Source organism: Miscanthus floridulus, chromosome 7, assembly GCF_019320115.1.
Source record: "Miscanthus floridulus cultivar M001 chromosome 7, ASM1932011v1, whole genome shotgun sequence".
Taxonomy (NCBI): Eukaryota; Viridiplantae; Streptophyta; class Magnoliopsida; order Poales; family Poaceae; genus Miscanthus; species Miscanthus floridulus.
In genome coordinates, this window is record NC_089586.1 from 82830571 (window position 1) to 82848110 (window position 17540).

At 51.5% G+C, this 17540-nt stretch overlaps 1 protein-coding gene across 1 annotated transcript; it reads right to left on the minus strand.

Annotated features, from left to right (window-relative positions):
- Window positions 1–13387: 13387 nt before the first annotated feature.
- Window positions 13388–17082, minus strand: LOC136463604 (uncharacterized). The gene is made up of 9 exons (XM_066462589.1): window positions 16939–17082; window positions 15278–15867; window positions 15091–15195; window positions 14774–14872; window positions 14508–14669; window positions 14325–14390; window positions 14160–14225; window positions 13995–14063; window positions 13388–13903 (listed from the first exon to the last, which is right to left on the minus strand). Exons 2-9 carry the CDS (start codon window positions 15845–15847, stop codon window positions 13574–13576), a joined length of 1467 nt encoding a protein of 488 aa, XP_066318686.1. The 5' UTR covers window positions 15848–15867; window positions 16939–17082; the 3' UTR covers window positions 13388–13573.
- Window positions 17083–17540: the final 458 nt, after the last annotated feature.

A 17540-nucleotide genomic window follows, 5' to 3' on the forward strand; every position in this document is an offset into this window, starting at 1 on the left:
TTATTATAAAAATATATTATATAACTAATCTAATTATACTTATTTTGTATCATAAATATTTATACTTTTTCATATAAATTTAGTCAAAGTTCAAACTGTTTGACTTCTTGAAATATGAGAATTGCATTCTTCTTTGGACGGAGAGAGTATATATCTAAATACATACCAAAACTTATGTATGTAGAAATGTCAAAAGGTCTGATAATTTAGAACGGAAGGAGTAGCTTCAAATTAATTTCACTCTCATTTATTGCTATAAAATATTGTCAAATTAGTTCATTTGATAAATTAATTATAAAGAGAGTTTCATAGAGTTTCATTTATATGAATCCCGCTGTCACAGTTACCAACAAAAGACTGACGTGACAATCTTAGTAATTGTACCGTAAAACTCTACATTGAGACTGGCCTAATAAAAAAAATCTATGGTACCTCTCTCAAGATTTTCCTTCTCTAACTTTCGAATCAGATCTTCTCAATTATCAAAACCATTTAAATTCTTATTTTCCAATTTCAAGTGAGTTTTAAAGTGGTTTCATCCTTTGTAGTTGAAAAACTATGATAAATATGATTCTAACTAATTAAACTAAACTAAATTTAAGGATGATCCTCGCTGTTAGAGATAGGATCATCCTTCCTCCGCCACTTGGATGGAGGCTCTCGTCCTCCTCCCCGTCGTCTTCCTCCTCATCTTGTCATTGTCCTCCTCCCCCTCCTCCTCCTCCTCATCGTAGTCGCCATCGTTGTCCTCTCCGGCATCATAGCCGCTGTCGAAAAATCACTCCTCCTCAGAGTCATAGGGAGGACTCTGATTAGGTGAACTATCGGCGTTGGAGCCTCGTTGCTAGAGGGCCACCATTGCTAGACTTTGTCCTCATCGGTGGAGGAGTTGTTGATAGGTAGCTTGAAGTACCGTCCGATATGGTTGAAGTTAGAAGAAGGGGGTGAAAAAAGAACATGGGTGGTTTCAGAGTGCATATGGTGTGAAGAATATATAGAGCATTAGGTAGGCCTCTTCAACTTCTCCAGATAGAATTAATGCTGATGAAAGGATGTTGGTGGTTGGGACACCAAATAGTTACGAAGATTGTTGATCGTTGATCCACCATAGGTCGTTAAGGGCCGGTGACAAAAACAACTATCATAGCCTAAAGATCATTGTTGGATCCAACGGTGAAAGGTCCTAATATGACTAGAGGGGGTGAATAGTCTATTTAAAAATTTATAAACCAACTAGAGCAATTTGATTAGTATGACAAATAGCGAAATACAAACTTGCTCTAGCTCTACAAGGGTTGCAAGCCACCTATCCAATAATTCTAGTTATTATAATCACTAGACACATAATTTACTAAGTCATTACTCACTAAGAGCTCTCACACTTTCTACACTAAAGAGCTCCACTAGATGAACTTAAGCTAGCTACACTAAAGAGCTTACTACAACTAGTTTGTGGGTATATAAATGAGTAAGTATGGTGATTATACCGTCGTGTAGAGGAGTGAACCAAACACAAGATGAATACTAAATCAATCACTAGGAGAATACCACTGGGCAAGAGACAACCAATTTTTTTTCCTGATGTTCACGTGCTTACCGGCACGCTAGTCCTCATTGTGTCGACCAATACTTGGTGGTTCGATGGCTAAGAGGTGTTGTACGAACCTCGTCTACACAATTAGACACCATAAGAACATACCCACAAGTGAGGTAACTCAATGACACGAGCACTCTACTAGAGTTACCTTTCGGCGCTCTACCGAGGAAGGCACAAGACCCCTCACAATCACCGCGATCGGAGCCAGAGACAATCACCGACCTTCGCTCGATGATCCTCGTTGCTCCAAGTCGTCTAGGTGGTGGCAACCACCAAGAGTAACAAGTGAATCCCGCAGCAAAACACGAACACCAAGTGTCTCTAAATGCAATCACTCAAGCAGTGCACTTGGATTCTCTCCTAATCTCACAAAGATGTTGAATCAATGATGGAGATGAGTGGGAGGGCTTTGGCTAAGCTCACAAGGTTGCTATATCAATGCAAATGGCCAAGAGAGTGAGCTAAAGTCGGCCAAATGATATTTATAGACACCCTAAACAATAGAGTCGTTGGCTCAATTATTGGGCTGACTATAGGACAACCGGACATGTAGGTCGTGTGCACCGGACGTGTTCGGTCACAGCCAGACCACCATGTGTCCCTTTTCAAATGTTCAGCCATTGGTGCCCAATGGCTATCTGTCGGTGCAGAAAGTGACCAACTAGTGAATATTTGTAGTTTTGTCATACGTTGTGATCGAATGTGGCCTAGCACTTAATGACACATAATTTATACTAGTTCAGGCAACGTGCTCTATGTCCAGTTTGGGTTGGTTAGTGACTTTATTCCTGAGCCTAGGTGCTCGAAGTTTGCAGTGGGGTTACAAATGAGAAGGAGAAAGATGGGGTGTACAAGAGGTCTAGTTGGCTCCGGTCAGAAGGGCCAAGAGTGATAGGAGCTACGCTATGAGCTAAGTGTTCAAGCGTGTGCTTGGGATACGAACCTGGCGGTTCTATGGTTGTGAGCTGATGAACTCGATCGATGCTGGTTATCTTCAAGAAGGGCTCTCCCCTTTTTTGGAGGGGGCACGTCCCCTTTTATAGATAAAGGGGATGGCTTTACAAGTAAGAGGGTGAGGGTATGTATGCTACCGAGCCTTGTTGCCCACACCTGCTGAGCCTTGTTGCCCACACTGGTGGGTATAAGATAATGGTAGGCGCCTACAACACTGTTTAGGGATGGTGGACATCGATACCTATAAATACTGTTTGATGTCTAGAGGCATGTGAGGAGTCTCGCTATGTTCACCTAGTATGGTAAATCCTGGCACCCATACCGCTATCGATGCCTAGAGGTACGTGGGGGGCCTTACCGTGTGGGAGTTTTAGCGGGCCCTACAATACTATAGAGGGAGATGTCGGCGCCTATAATACTGTTTGTGTCAGGGTGGCTGCAGAGTACTATTCCGCGCAGGGTATGGTCTCTAGTATAGTGGTTTTGACTTGTGAGCCTTGCCTTGCCTTTCTCCGCACATCTTCTGGTTCCTACCGAGCGGGCGTCCTCGGTCGGATAGCTCCTATCGGCTATGAGTGCGCCGGTCGGAGAAGAGCGGTGAGCAGGGTTCCTGCGATCTCCGGTCGGAGACGCAGGGTCAGAGTCAGAAGTAGTGTTTTAGGCCAGGCCTTTCGATCGGAGAGGCCATCCGGAGGTGGCTGGAGTCGAAGCGAACGCTTCGGTCGGAGAGGTGGGTCAAAGCAGCCGACGAGAGGGCGTTGTTCCTCTTCGGCTAGACCTTCTGGTCGATGATTGGGCCACCCTTCTAGCCTATCATTTTAGACTCTTAGGCCGAGCCTTGGCGTGGAAGCCGGTCCCCGAGAGACCCCGGGTTTATGAACCCGATAGGAGCCCCTGAGCCCCCAGGTGATTCGGGTAGAATTGTCTAGAGGATTTTTGTCTTGCCGGTGGGTGCACGCGAGCGCACCCATAGGTGTAGCCCCCGAGCCCCCAGATGGTTCGAGTAGAACCGTTTGGAGGTTTTCTATGTTGTCAGTGGGGGAGTTTTGTTGACTAAGGCGTTGTTGTGCAGCCGAGGCGGTTTTTAGTTGTTTTGAGAGATTGGGCGAGAGGGAGCTTGTGGATCCTAGCATCGGTGCACGCTGTGGATCGAGCGAGGGAGTCAGTCAAGGGTTTTGGACAAGATAGAGCTTCACTGATCCTGGCGTCGATGCGTGCCGTGGGATAGGGTGAAGCAGTTAGTTTTAGACAAGACAGAGCTCACTGATCCTGGCGTCGATGCGCGCCGTGGGATCAGGTGAGGTAGTTAGTTTTGGACGAGATAGAGCTCACTAACCCTGGTGTTGATGCGCACCGTGGGATCGAGCAAGGGAGTTAGTCTTGGACAGTCAGAGCTCATTGATGCTGGCATCGATGCACGCTATGGGATCAAGCGAGTCGGAGTCATGTTTTGGACGAGACAGTGCTCACTGATCCTAGCATCGATGCGTGCCATGGGATCAAGCGAGGGAGATAGTCTTGGATGAGATAGAGCTCACTGATGCTGATGTCGATGCACATCATGGGATCGAGCGAGTTAGAATCATGTTTTGGATGAGACAATGCTCACTGATCCTAGCGTCGATGTACGCCGTGGGATCAAGTGAGGGAGTCAGTCTTGGACGAGACAGAGCTCACTGATGCTAGCGTCGATGCATGCTGTGGGATCGAGTGAGGGAGTCAGCCTTGGATGAGACTAAGCTCATTGATGCTGGCGTTGATGCACGCCGTGGGATCTAGCGAGTCAGAGTCGTGTTTTGGACGAGACAGTGCTCACTGATCCTAGCATCGATGCACGCTGTGGGATCGAGCGAGGGAGTCAGTCTTGGATGAGACAGAGCTCACTAATGCTAGCGTCGATACATGCCGTGGGATCGAGCGAGTTAGAGTCATGGGGCGAGATCGGGATCGTAAACCTAGGTTTTTTGGAGCATAGTCGGAAGCATAGCCGGATGATGTGAGTTCGGAGTCAACGCAAGTTTAGAGTCACAGTCCCTGGTTTTTTGGAGCGCAGTCAAAAGTGTAGTTAGTTGGTTAGTTTACAGATCGGATGAGGCGATGCTCGCGGATCCTGGTGTCGGTGCGTGCCGTGGGACTGGGCGAGTCAGAGTCGTGGATCCTAGCGAGTTTGGGGTCACAATCCCTGGTGTTTGTCTTGAGCCCCTAAGCCCTATTAGGTCTTAGTAGGGGTCGGTGTGAGTTGTGTGTGTTACCCCATCCTTGGTTCCTCACAACCAGAGGGGCTGAGTCTTGTCGCCTGTCCCGTTCGCTCGGGCTCGAACGACGTCGCTCGGTGAGTTCGCTAACGAGTATGATCGAGTGGAATCTGGGTCCGTCGTTCGTGATAGGGTTAGCATAGCCCTCTTGTGATATTCCACTACTCCTTTACCTGCAACCCGATAGATGCCTGGGTCGTTCTGGAGAGCGACCCGGGTGGCCTAATGGCCTCATCTTGATGGAGATTCTGTGGGCTTGGCGAGAGGTTTAGGATCGAACAAGAAGGTTAAGATGACCCGGTCTGCCTGACCGGGCAAGGGCCGCATGGGGCACATCTATGTTTTTCTCCCCTGGCTTTGTTGGTTGCTCATGTCGAATGAGGCAACCATCGCTTCGTGATGCAACATGGAACGTTGCGATGCATTTCGCTGCACGTGTGATGCTTAGTTCCCGAGCCCCCGGGCGATTCAGGGCCCGAATCGTCCAGGAGGTTTGGGCGTATGGAATGAATGCGTGTATGGATGTATGAAATGATTGTAAGGAAATAGAGGGGGTTGGTAGTGCTCACCTTGATGGCTTGAGTGATGGGATTCGAAGAGCTTCAGTTGGAAATGTTCGACCGGGACCTGCGCTCGTCAATCGTGGGTGAGTCCTTGTGTGAATAGTTTTTGTATTAATGAACACGTGCTCACCTTGATGACCTAAGTGATGGGGTTTGAAGAGCTTTAGTTGAAAATGTTCGATCGGGACCCATGCTCGTCGTTCGTGATGGAGTCAGCATGACCTACATGGGGCGCCCCTTCGCTTCCTTACCTATCATTCGGTGTCTATCCTAAGTGATTCAATCGACTCAAGGGGTTGGATGATTTCTTTCGGCGGAAGATTTTGCTTTGGGTTCCTCTAGGTCTGGCCTGGGGAAGTGGGGAGCCACCTGTGTGTGGTGGTGCTTCGGTTCCTGTGCCTATCATGCGGTAGTGGTTGGTCGTGCGATAGTGGTGGGCCATGGCCAGGCCACGTCCCTTCTGATCAGGAGCCGTTCCGTTGCATAGGGCACGTCTCATCGGTCAGGGCGTGTCTTATCTGCATTAAATGGGAAAGAGAGATAGAGAGAGAACTCCTCGCTCCACCGTTCCATCTTCCCCGATCGGCGCGCCCTTCCCTGACTGCTATTTCCTTTTCCTTAAGTAGGAGAAGGGAGATGGTTTTTTTGCCCTGTTCTTTTGCCTGTTCCTCGTCTGTCGCCGCCTTCCCTCTTCCTTCTTGCCGTGAGCATTCCTGAGAGCCACAGAGGTTTCTAGGAAAGAAAGGGGAGAGAGCGAAGGGGAAGAGAAGAACTCACCAATCCTCTTGCGACCCCAGAGCAAAATGTCGGATTGGAGGTCGTCCACCATGAGGAAGTCGGTGCTGGAGGCCTTCGTCAAGAAGGAGTTTCTACCACCGTAGGAGGTGGCACACTAGAGGGTTCCTGAGGGGGAGGAGTTACCGCAGCCTCAGCCCGACGAGGTGGTGTCCTTCCTCACCTTCCATGAGTGTAGGTTGGGATATCCCACGCACTGGTTTTTGCGTGGACTCCTTAATGAGTGGAGTCTGGAGCTGTAGCACCTTAATCCGATAGGGGTGCTACATATCGCTGACTTCGTCACCGTCTATGAGGCTTTCCTCAGGATGGAGCCACACGTGGATTTCTTTCGGTGGCTATTCTCCGGGAGGACCCTGACAGTGGGGAATTTAGCCAAAACTGTGCTAGTGGGAGGTTTCGCCTTGTAGAAGAAGCCGAGCATGGGAGGTTCGTACCCCGTGTACACCCCCTATACGCGGGGTGGCACGGAGAGTGGTTTTACATCAGGAACCCGGCGGTGGCGCCGTTCCTGGCATTTATCGGTGGGAGGCTGGAGAAGCGTGATAGCTAGTCGTGGGGTTGCGCCCGCACAGAGAAGCACAAGGTGGGAGTCATCGAGGAGGAGCTTCGGGGGCTCATAAAGTGGGGGCCTTGATGGGGTGCGAGTGTTCCACACCCTTTACCACCACCGGGTTGTGCTGTTGGCGGAGAGGACACGTCTGATGTGGAGGTACAGCGGTCAGTCGGACCTAGATCATGCGTCGCTGGAGGACCTGCCAGACGACGAGGTCTAGAGTCACCTAGGCTAGGTGCTGCAGCTGAGGCCCAAGGAGACGGTTGTGGGGAAACCCATACCATTCAATGCCTCGGTCGTATCCAGACTGGTATGATCCCTTCTTTTTTGTTCGTGTCTCTTCCTCTGCTTTTCCTATTTCGTGATTTTGGGTCATCCATTCTATAGGGGCTTGAAAAGTACAAGTCCTGGCCGCACCTTCCTAAGGGACTGAAGGGCGCGGCCCGGCAGGCTGCCCAGAAGGAGGCGACAGATGCTAGGAAGAAGAAGAGAACTAGGGAGGTTTGATGGAAGCAAGAGAAGGAGGGGAGGTCACCTGACGCGTGAAGGTCGAGGAACATAGGAGCGACATCGAGTCAGAACTTGTGTTGGATGATCCTATGGATGTGGACAGCATGGTCTTCTCCAACGAGGAGGAGAGTTAGGAGGTCGTTGTGACCTCAGCGGAGCATCGTGACCCTACGACGACATCTGCAGGTGAGGAGCATGAGGCCACACGACGTGCGGTGGTTCCCGCGTCAAGGAAGCGAGCGCGGACACTGTTGGAGGATGGGCGGCGAAACGGACGTGGCCACCGCACCCCTTGGCGGTGTCGCCGGTCCTGTCATCGCCTGTGGCGGACGCGGTTGAACAAGTTGGGTGGTCCGAGGAGCATATTGGTGTCCGTACGTCGTGTGACTTGCAGTCGACAGACGCTCTGCCTGTTGCTCCAATCGAGGAGTCCCGAGCCAGAGGTCGTAGCGACCCGGAGGCCGGGCAAGAGTCGGTCGGGACGACTCCGCCCCCGTCTAAAGCGAGGGGGGTGCGTGCCATGGGACCGGGCAAGTCGGAGTCATGGATCCTAGCGAGTTTAGGGTCACAATCCCTGGCGTTTGTCTTGAGCCCCTAAGCCCTATTGGGTCTTAGTAGGGGTCGGTGTGAGTTGTGTGCGTTACCCCATCCTCGGTTCCTCACAACCGGAGGAGCTGAGTCTTGTCACCTGTCCCGTTCGCTCGGGCTCGAACGACGTCGCTTGGTGAGTTCGCTAATGAGTATGTTCGAGTAGAATCCAGGTCCATCGTTCGTGATAGGGTCAGCATAGCCCTCTTGTGACATTCCACTACTCCTTTACCTGCAACCCGACAGATGCCTGGGTCGTTCCGGAGAGTGACTCGGGTGGCCTAATGGCCTCATCTCGATGGAGATTCTGTGGGCTTGGAGAGAGGTTTAGGATCGAACAAGAAGGTTGAGATGACCTGGTCTACTTGATCGGGCAAGGGCCGCATGGGGCTCATCTACATTTTTCTCCCCTGGCTTTGTTGGTTGCTCATGTCGAATGAGGCAACCATCGCTTCGTGATGCAACATGGAACATTGTGATGCATTTCGCTGCACGTGTGATGCTTAGTTCTCGAGCCCCCTGGCGGTTCAGGGCCCGAATCATCCGGGAGATTTGGGCGTATGAAATGAATGCGCGTATGGATGTATGAAATGATTGTAAGGAAATAGAGGGGGTTGGTAGTGCTCACCTTGATGGCTTGAGTGATGGGGTTCAAAGAGCTTTAGTCGGAAATGTCCGACCAGGACCTGCGCTCGTCAATCGTGGGTGAGTCCTTGTGTGAATAGTTTTTGTATTAATGAACACGTGCTCACCTTGATGACCTGAGTGATGGGGTTCGAAGAGCTTCAATAAAAAATGTTCGATCAGGACCCATGCTCATCGTTCGTGATGGAGTCAGCATGACCTACATGGGGCACCCCTTCGCTTCCTTACCTATCATTCGGTGTCTATCCTAAGTGATTCAATCGACTCAAGGGGTTGGATGATTTCTTTCGATGGAAGATTTTGCTTTGGGTTCCTCTAGGTCTGGCCTAGGGAAGTGGGGAGCCACCTGTGTGTGGTGGTGCTTCGGTTCCTGTGCCTATCGTGCGGTAGTGGTTGGTCGTGCGATAGTGGTGGGCCATGGCCAGGCCATGTCCCTTCTGATCAGGAGCCGTTCCGTCGCATAGGGCACGTCTCATCGGTCAGGGCGTGTCTTATCTGCATTAAATGGGAAAGAGAGATAGAGAGAGAACTCCTCGCTCCACCGTTCCGTCTTCCCCGATCGGCGCACCCTTCCCTGACTGCTATTTCCTTTTCCTTAAGTAGGAGAAGGGAGATGGTTTTTTTGCCCTGTTCTTTTGCCTGTTCCTCGTTTGTCGCCGCCTTCCCTCTTCCTTCTTGCCGTGAGCGTTCTTGAGAGCCACAGAGGTTTCTAGGAAAGAAAGGGGAGAGAGCGAAGGGGAAGAGAAGAACTCACCAATCCTCTTGCGACCCCAGAGCGAAATGTCGGACTGGAGGTCGTCCACCATGAGGAAGTCGGTGCTGGAGGCCTTCATCAAGAAGGAGTTTCTACCACCATAGGAGGTGGCGCACTAGAGGGTTCCCGAGGGGAGGAGTTTCCGCAGCCTCAGCCCGACGAGGTGGTGTCCTTCCTCACCTTCCATGAGCGCAGGTTGGGATACCCCGCGCACTGGTTTTTGCGCGGACTCCTTAATGAGTGGAGTCTGGAGCTGCAGCACCTTAATCCGATAGGGGTGCTGCGTATCACTGGCTTCGTCACCGTCTGTGAGGCTTTCATCGGGATGGAGCCACACGTGGATTTCTTCCGGTGGCTGTTCTCCGGGAGGACCCTAACGGTGGGGAATTTGGCCAAAACCGTGCTGGTGGGAGGTTTGCCTTGTAGAAGAAGCCGAGCGTGGGAGGTTCGTACCCCGCGTACACCCCCTATACGCGGGGTGGCATGGAGAGTGGTTTTACATTAGGAACTCGGTGGCGGCGCCGTTCCCGGCATTCACCGGTGGGAGGCCAAAGAAGCGGGATAGCTAGTTGTGGGGTTGCGTCCGCACAGAGAAGCACAAGGTGGGAGTCATCGAGGAGGAGCTCTAGGGGCTCATAAAGTGGGGCCTTGATGGGGTGCGAGTGTTCCACACCCTTTACCACCACCGGGTTACGCTATTGGCGGAGAGGACACGTCCGATGTGGAGGTACAGCAGTCAGTCGAACCCAAATCGAGCATCGTCGGAGGACCTGCCAGACGACGAGGTCTAGAGTCGCCTGGTCTAGGTGCTGTAGCTGAGGCCCAAGGAGATGGTTGTGGGGAAACCCATATCGTTCAATGCCTCGGTCGTATCCAGACTGGTATGATCCCTTCTTTTTTGTTCGTGTCTCTTCCTCTGCTTTTCCTATTTCATGATTTTGGGTCATCCATTCCATAGGGGCTTGAAAAGTACAAGTCCCGGCCGCACCTTCCTAAGGGACCAGAGGGCGTGGCTCGGCAGGCTGCCCAGAAGGAGGCGACAGATGCTAGGAAGAAGAAGAGAACCAGGGAGGTTTGATGGAAGCAAGAGAAGGAGTGGGAGGTCACCCGACGCATGAAGGCCGAGGAACGTAGGAGCGACATCGAGTCAGAACTTGTGTCGGATGATCCTATGGATGTGGACAGCATGGTCTTCTCCAACATGGAGGAGAGTCGGGAGGTCGTTGTGACCTCGGTGGAGCATCGTGACCCTACGGCGACATCCGCTGGTGAGGAGCGTGAGGCCACGCGGCGTGCGGTGGTTCCCGCACCGAGGAAGCGAGCGCGGACACCGTTGGAGGACGAGCGGTGAAACGGACGCGGCCACCGCTCCCCTTGGCGGTGTTGCCGGTCCTATCATCGCCTGTGGCGGACGCGGTTGAACAAGCTGGGTGGTCCGAGGAGTAGATTAGTGTCCGTATGTCGTGTGACTTGCAGTCGGCGGACGCTCTGCCTGTTGCTCCAATCGAGGAGTCCCGAGCAGGAGGTCGTAGCGACCCGGAGGCCGGGCAGGAGCTGGTCGGGACGACTCCGCCCTCGTCTGAAGCGAGGGGGCACGGGTCGCAGCCTGGGGGCGGTCCTTGTTTTGTAGGTCCGTCGTCGTCGGGGTCTGCCTTCAGAGTCATGCCGCTCACCTCTCGGTGTGTTTCCCTTTGTTGCTCTTCGATCTTTTGCTGGTTGAGTCTTTTTTTAGTGTGACTTACCTGCAATTTTTGTCAGTGGATGAGGGATGATGGGGCTGAGCATCGCCTCGACTCCCATGTAGGAGACCTAGAGGCCCACCCTGCATCGTGCTGCAACGAGCGACGGGGGGAGCAGGGTGGTGGCGGCGAACCCTTCCCTTTCGGGGGCGGTTGCTGCCATAGTGACGGCGGTGGCGTCGACTTTGGCGGCAATTCCGGTGCCGACGGTGGGGGCTGCATCGGAAGTAATCCTTGCGGCCCCTCCTCCACCGGTCGCGACGGAAGAGGAGAGGGAGACCGAGCTCCTGTCCTCACCGGGCGGTGGGCCGCCCGACTCATCCTTGCCGCCGGGCCTGAAGGCGTCGGAGGAAAGTGCGGCCAAGATGGAGTCGGGACGCCCGGTGGCGGTCCACGTGAATGAAGTGGTGGACATTCCATCTGATGACGAGGCGGATATCGCGGAGGGGCCATTGGTGTCGCCGCGGAAGCTGGCGGTGGTCTAATCAGAGGCTGGGCCCTCCGACTGGCTGTCGGAGGGTAACCTAGAGTGGGCCTGTCCTGAGGACCAAACGGAGGCGCGGTTTGTCCTTTGGGATTCCCGAGAGCATCAGCTCTAGGAGATCCTTGGGGAGCAAGGGCATGCCGCAGTGTTCGAGCTCACCAGCCTGTCCGAGAAGCTTAGAAACGTCCAGAGGTAGGTTAGGTTTGCTCAGCAGTTGGTGGTGGTCGACCTGTAGCTTGCCGCGACGGTGAGTTTTCCGTACTTTGTCCTTGACCTTTGAACCTTTTGTTGGTTGTCTTAGCATGCCTGTTTTTTTATAGAGTCTAAAGGAGATGTCGTCCCACAAGTCTCGCTTTCTCCGGATAGAACACGCCCGGATAGTAACATTGGGTTTGCTACAGTACCGGTGGCTTTGAATTTTCTTTTTTTTTTTATTTATTTTCGGTGAATTTTTGAAAAATCATAGTAAATTATAGAAAAATCATAAAATGAAAAATCTAATTTTATTGGACTCCACATGAGTAGATCTACACAATGAATATATAATACGATATGCTTTAGTACAAATTTTTTTTGTAGCTTTAGATTAATTAGAAAATCCAATTTTGTCTGTAATTAATTAGAATAATTCATAGCTGCAGCTTCTATGATCCAATTGTGGTAAAATTTTTATGCTACGCTAATTATTGTATGCTTGAACTATAGTAAAAATTTTGTACTCATTGGACTATGTATAACTTAGTTATAGATAAATTCTAATTAATTACAGACAAAATTGAATTTTCTAATTAATCTAAAGCTATAAAAAAATTTTGTACTAAAGCATACTGTATTATATATTCATTGTGTAGATCTACTCATGTGGAGTCCAATAAAATTAGATTTTTCATTTTATAAATTTTCTATGATTTACTATGATTTTTTAAAAATTCACCGAAAATAAATAAAAAAGGAAAGTCAAAACTACCGGCTATGTAGAAAACCAGCGTTACTGTAGCAAACCTGCGGTGGCGATAGCAAAACCGCCCAGGGGTAAAATAGACGGTTTTGGAAAGTTCAGGGCGTAAAACAGACGATTTCATAGTTTGGGATGAAGTAGACTAAGTATGAAAGGTAGGAATTAAGTAGAAAGATAGGGGTTAAGTATACTTTTTCCGTATAAACTCAAACACGTCCCGCCCGGTACCTCGCCGGAGGCAGAGCAGAGCACGCCGTCGCGACTCCCTCGGCTCCCTCACTCACTCGCCTGTGATTCCGAGAGGACAGAGAAATGCCGCGCGCCGCCGTCACCAAGCTGCTCTCGCTCAGGTGGCCAGCATTCCTCCGACGTACCCTGTCTGTAGTTGCCTCTGTTTGCTAACGCCTGCTCTGTGCTCTGTTGTTTGCATTCCCTATGTAGGTGCGCGCGCCGGCGGGGGCAATGGCGGCGAGAGCCCCGGGCGCCGGGGGTGCCGCTGACGGCGCGGCGTCGTCCAAGGAGGGGGTTCTGGATGAGGGACCCCCCCCGCACCCCCCCCCCCCCCCCCCCCCCCTGGGCCCCCGAGGACCGCTTTGCCGACGTCGACGCGGCCGAGCTCCGCGCGCGCCTGCTCGCCAGGAAGGACTAGTGACTAGGGAGGGAGCGACGTGGCGTCGCATCTAATCTATTGATTGATGAACACCTTGGTTGGACGGAGAATTCAAACAAACTGACTCGTATCATACATTCGCTAGGATTCGACGTAGCGAGTCCGAAAACTAAACCAGTTCAAACTACTCTGTTAGGAAAAAAAAGCTCTGCTTTTGCTACTCTCCGAGGTTCCAGTTTTCTCTTCCAGCGAAAAAGATATTATTGGTCGCCTTCGTCAGTTCGTCTTCTTCTCCATATAAAAGAAGAAACGTGTGCTGTTTCAACTCCAAACCTGTGGGTGGCGATTAGTTGCGTTGCTTGCGCTCGAGAGGATTCAATTTGGAGGAGAATTAATCATATACGTTCTTGCGATGGAACACATGTAAGATAGGTCCAGGATTCATGGCTACAAGTTGCGAAAGGATCATGCAAAACAAGGCGCAAGCTGTTAGGACATGGGAATCTAAACTCGAGATGGCTTTGATGCCGGGGACTGCACTGCACCGATGAGCCGCCCAAGGGCTTCATCTCCCTTGGATTGGGCTTCCCAGGGGCTTCACCGCGCGCAGCATTTCCTTGGCGCCGCCCCCATTTTCCGGCTGGACCGCCGCTGAGGACGCCCCCTTCTGATCCGAGATCGCCGACGCCAGCGCCATGGGCATGAGGCACAGGCCCTTGCTCTGCAGGTACTGCATTGCCGTCGTCATGTTGCTCTCCATCAGCTGCGCCACCTCGTGCTCGAACGCCGCGCCGTCCCGGGCCTCAGACGACGACAGGCTGCCTCCGCCTGACCGCTGCCTGCCTGAGCCTGAGCCTGAGCCTGACCTCGGGGACAGGAGAAGGCCACCGGAGCTCTGCATTGCCAGCCAACAGCCCAGTCACAAGAAGCACAATGTAGTAGTGTCTCTGAGTTCATTCAGGCTCGCGTGATGTGATTTAATTTACCTCGGTCTGAGACTCTGTCAGGAGCGGGACGACGGCTTCCGTCGCGCCCAGCCTGCTCATGCTAAGAACCTTCAATCACAGGCAGGCAACATTGGTCAGTAGAAATTTACAGGATGGTAAGCCAGACGGCATGGAACAGAGGAATGGTGGTGACGGTGAGCGAACCTTCACTTGCAACTGGAGAAATCTGACGTATTCGATGATCTCCTCAAGCATGGATGCCCTGTCAGTCTGCACAGCACAAATGCAGGTTTCAGAAACTGATGATTTACTACAGTCGACTGTTATTTGACAAGAAATAGTCGAAGAGCATGCAATCGAGTACAGTACCCTGTTGGAGTTTGGAACGAGCTCCTGTAAATTCTTCATCCTGTCAGAGATCTTCTCCCTTCGGAGCTGCGAGATACATAACACAGTAAGTACTCCTACTCAGTTTCTGGATGGGTCCGTTAAAATTCAGAGTTTCAGACAAAGAAGAAAACGGCAATGACCAATGGTTGGTCATTCACCCACCCTCTCTGCAATGCTGTGCGGATCAGTTGCCTGGCCACGGCGAGCTCTGACGCGCGGCTTAGGAGCTCCATTCCCAGCAGCCCCATTGCCATTTGCCACCTCTGGTCGAGTCATGAACGGCGGCGCGTTCAGTCCTATTTTGCCACTGCTGACTTCGCTAGACTGTACATGTGGAGGAGCAGAGCAGGATCGATTCTCAAACAAACTTTGGCACCAAAAGTATACGTACTAAACAGCAATCAACAGAGACGAGAACGACATAAAACCTGTTCAGGATTATGCGTCGCTCCTGTTGCATTAAACGACGAGAGCGGCTGCCCAGAGACGAGCGACGAGAGGTTCAGGTGATGCAGACCGCTGAGTTCCTGCAGGGTCGCCATCAGGTTAGGCGAACAAGCGCGTCATGGTGCACTCTCAGACTGTGCCAACATCGTCAGCTCACTGTGCAGCTTTATTTGATGCCTCTAGATGGTGGTACTATTGACCAATAAGTAGGAGTACACCATGCTTCTATTCTGTTATTACAGATGGAAGATGGGCGAGAAAAAAGACAAACAGAAGAAAGCAGGCATCTCATTCTGACCTTTTGACCGAGCTGCAGATCGCCAAAGTTTGTACTAGTGTTCAGTTGCTGTCCAAGACCCGGAGTGAAAGAGAGCATCTTTCCAGTGTTGAACTCGACATCATCCTGCAAGCATAATAAAACATGCGAAATCACGAGCATATTCATGCGAGAACATAATCAAGCGGAAAATTTGGAGGTCACTTACATGTATCTGCAGTGGTGCAGAGGGCACATTGCCTAGCTGTGGATACGTCTTCCCATCACGCAGGAGATCGTTGTTGCTAACTGCAGTGAAACCGAAGCTCTGCGAGGTTTCTTCCCCAACCAACGACGAAATCTGCGGGAACGTGGAAGGCGGCCACGCGGGCTGCTCTCCCAGGAGGAACCGCGGCAGGCCGGACTGCTCGCTCCCGCTGCTGTCGTTGGAGCTGCACACCACAGGGGCGCTGTCGGCGAGCGATATCGCGCAGGGCGTGCTCAGAACCGAGTCCGCTTCAAAGTTGAGGCCCTGGGCCACGTCGTCCGGCAGGTGCGCGCTCAGGAACTGCTCGTGCAGCTCCACGGGCGACACGATCTCCTTCCCGCTGACGTTCAAGAGCGCTGTGGAGGAGCCGGTCTGGAGGTGAAACTGATCTGGTGCAGCAGCTGCAGCTCCCAGGTACGTCCCTGCAGCGTCGGCGAGGGAAGAAGCGCTGCCTGGCCAGGATGAGCCGATGAACATGGTGTCCTGTGGCCATGCCGGTTCCGGGACGAAGGGATCCACGAAACCACCCATCTTGCTTTCTTGTGGGATGCCTGAAAAAATTATGGTCGTGGAACAGAGTTTGAAGGTTCAGAAATTCAGATGGATCAGAGGTTTGAGATAACAGAGGCCGGCCCTTGTCAGTGAGGAGAGGAAGGCAGAAGGGCAACCAAGCAGCTAGCAGCCACTTCATCAAGACCACCTCTACAACGGATAAAACAGGGCTGACTTTGTTTCAACTTCAACATGATGCAATAAGAAAAGCACACAGATGTTCTACAGAACATGTGGCCTGATATGGTCAACCAGCACATCGGGACTAGAGAAAAGCTGAAAACGGCCGTTTTTCACTAGTTATTTTATCCGATTGACAACTGCATTTAGAAATGGATGGTCTCCTTTGCCCTCCCTGAGAAGAATCTCTGAGATCCCCACTATTAATCTTTGTAATAACTCAAACCGTTTGCATTTGAACAAACTAGTGCATAAAGAAAATGACGGAATTCAGGAGTCGTTACAAGACAAGAAGCCAGACCTAGTGCCACTAGTTTCTTTTTTTTTTCCCTCAAGACTGCCCCCAAATTTCTCAATTTTTGTATATTCAGAGCCAAATATCGGATGGCTTCGAATATACTAGAAACTATCACTGGGAGTGGGAGAGCACGACTCTATCCCATCAAAGTGACACCTTATTTTTATGATGAAAAACATTGTAATTAAGATCTATCCGAGGTTCCAGCACTATTACGAAGAACAACAACACAGTGATGACTGATGAAGCATTTTCACCCAAAGCACCGATCCTGCCCAAAAAACATCCACGCGAGAGGAAACGACGGAGTCACAGACGACGGCTCAATCAGTGCAAAGAGAAACAGAGTCGAGAAAGCAGGGCACCACCCACACCCAGCTGCCGCGCGCGCACAAGCAAAACATCTCCGCATCGCCTCTCGAAGCAACTCGATCCACCGCACAGAATACACAGCACAATTCGGAAAGAAACCAGCGGCGGCGGCGGCGGCAGTCGCCCAACCTGCTGAGCGCTGACGGAACTGATGGCCGGCCGGAGAGAAAGAAGAGAGGGCGAGATCAAAGAGCGGGGAGAGGAGGAGGAGGGAGCTCACCAGCTGACGGAGATGAGGGGTAACCGCTTCAGCTCCCGGTCCTCCGCTTTCGGCTGCTGGGGATCGGAAGAGGGGGAGGAGGTGCGGTTTCTTGTGCCTGCGTGTGTGTGTATCTTTGTGTGCGTCAGTAGTACGTGCCTTCACTTTGCGTGACAAGTGTGGGCAGCACAAGCGGGCGGCAGCTGGTGGTTATATACTCGCCGTCTCGCCCCCGCCCAGGATGTTCCCAGCTTGTTTTTTCTTTTCTTTTCTGAAAATACAATACCTGATGATGGGGCCATGATGAGCTGCGCACTAACGGTTACTGCTCAATCACGTTTAGTTTCTAACAAATTTCGCTCATGCAAAGTAATGTTCATGGAGTATCTACCTTGTGTCCCGCTTGTTCTCGACCGACGATCACCAAGTGCTTACGCGCCCGCCTAGAGTCCTAGACGGTGTTGACCAAAGCAAGACGAAGATTAGACTAAGTCAAGGCGTGGTCGCAGAGTAATTATCTCATTAGGTGTGTGTGTGGGATTAACCCTTTCTCTTTTTTTTTTCTTTTTTTATTAGTTGCATCATTAGCTAAGCTTCATGTCTAAGGCCTCCTCGTGTTTTAG

Coding starts and splice junctions, on each gene's coding strand:
- LOC136463604 (XM_066462589.1), bottom strand. CDS start 15,847: ATGGGTGGTTTCGTGGATCCCTTCGTCCCGGAACCGGCATGGCCACAG. Junction 14,873..15,090: donor ATCTGCAGCTCGGTCAAAAG/GTCAGAATGAGA, acceptor GCGACCCTGCAG/GAACTCAGCGGTCTGCATCA. Junction 14,391..14,507: donor CGCACAGCATTGCAGAGAGG/GTGGGTGAATGA, acceptor TGTATCTCGCAG/CTCCGAAGGGAGAAGATCTC.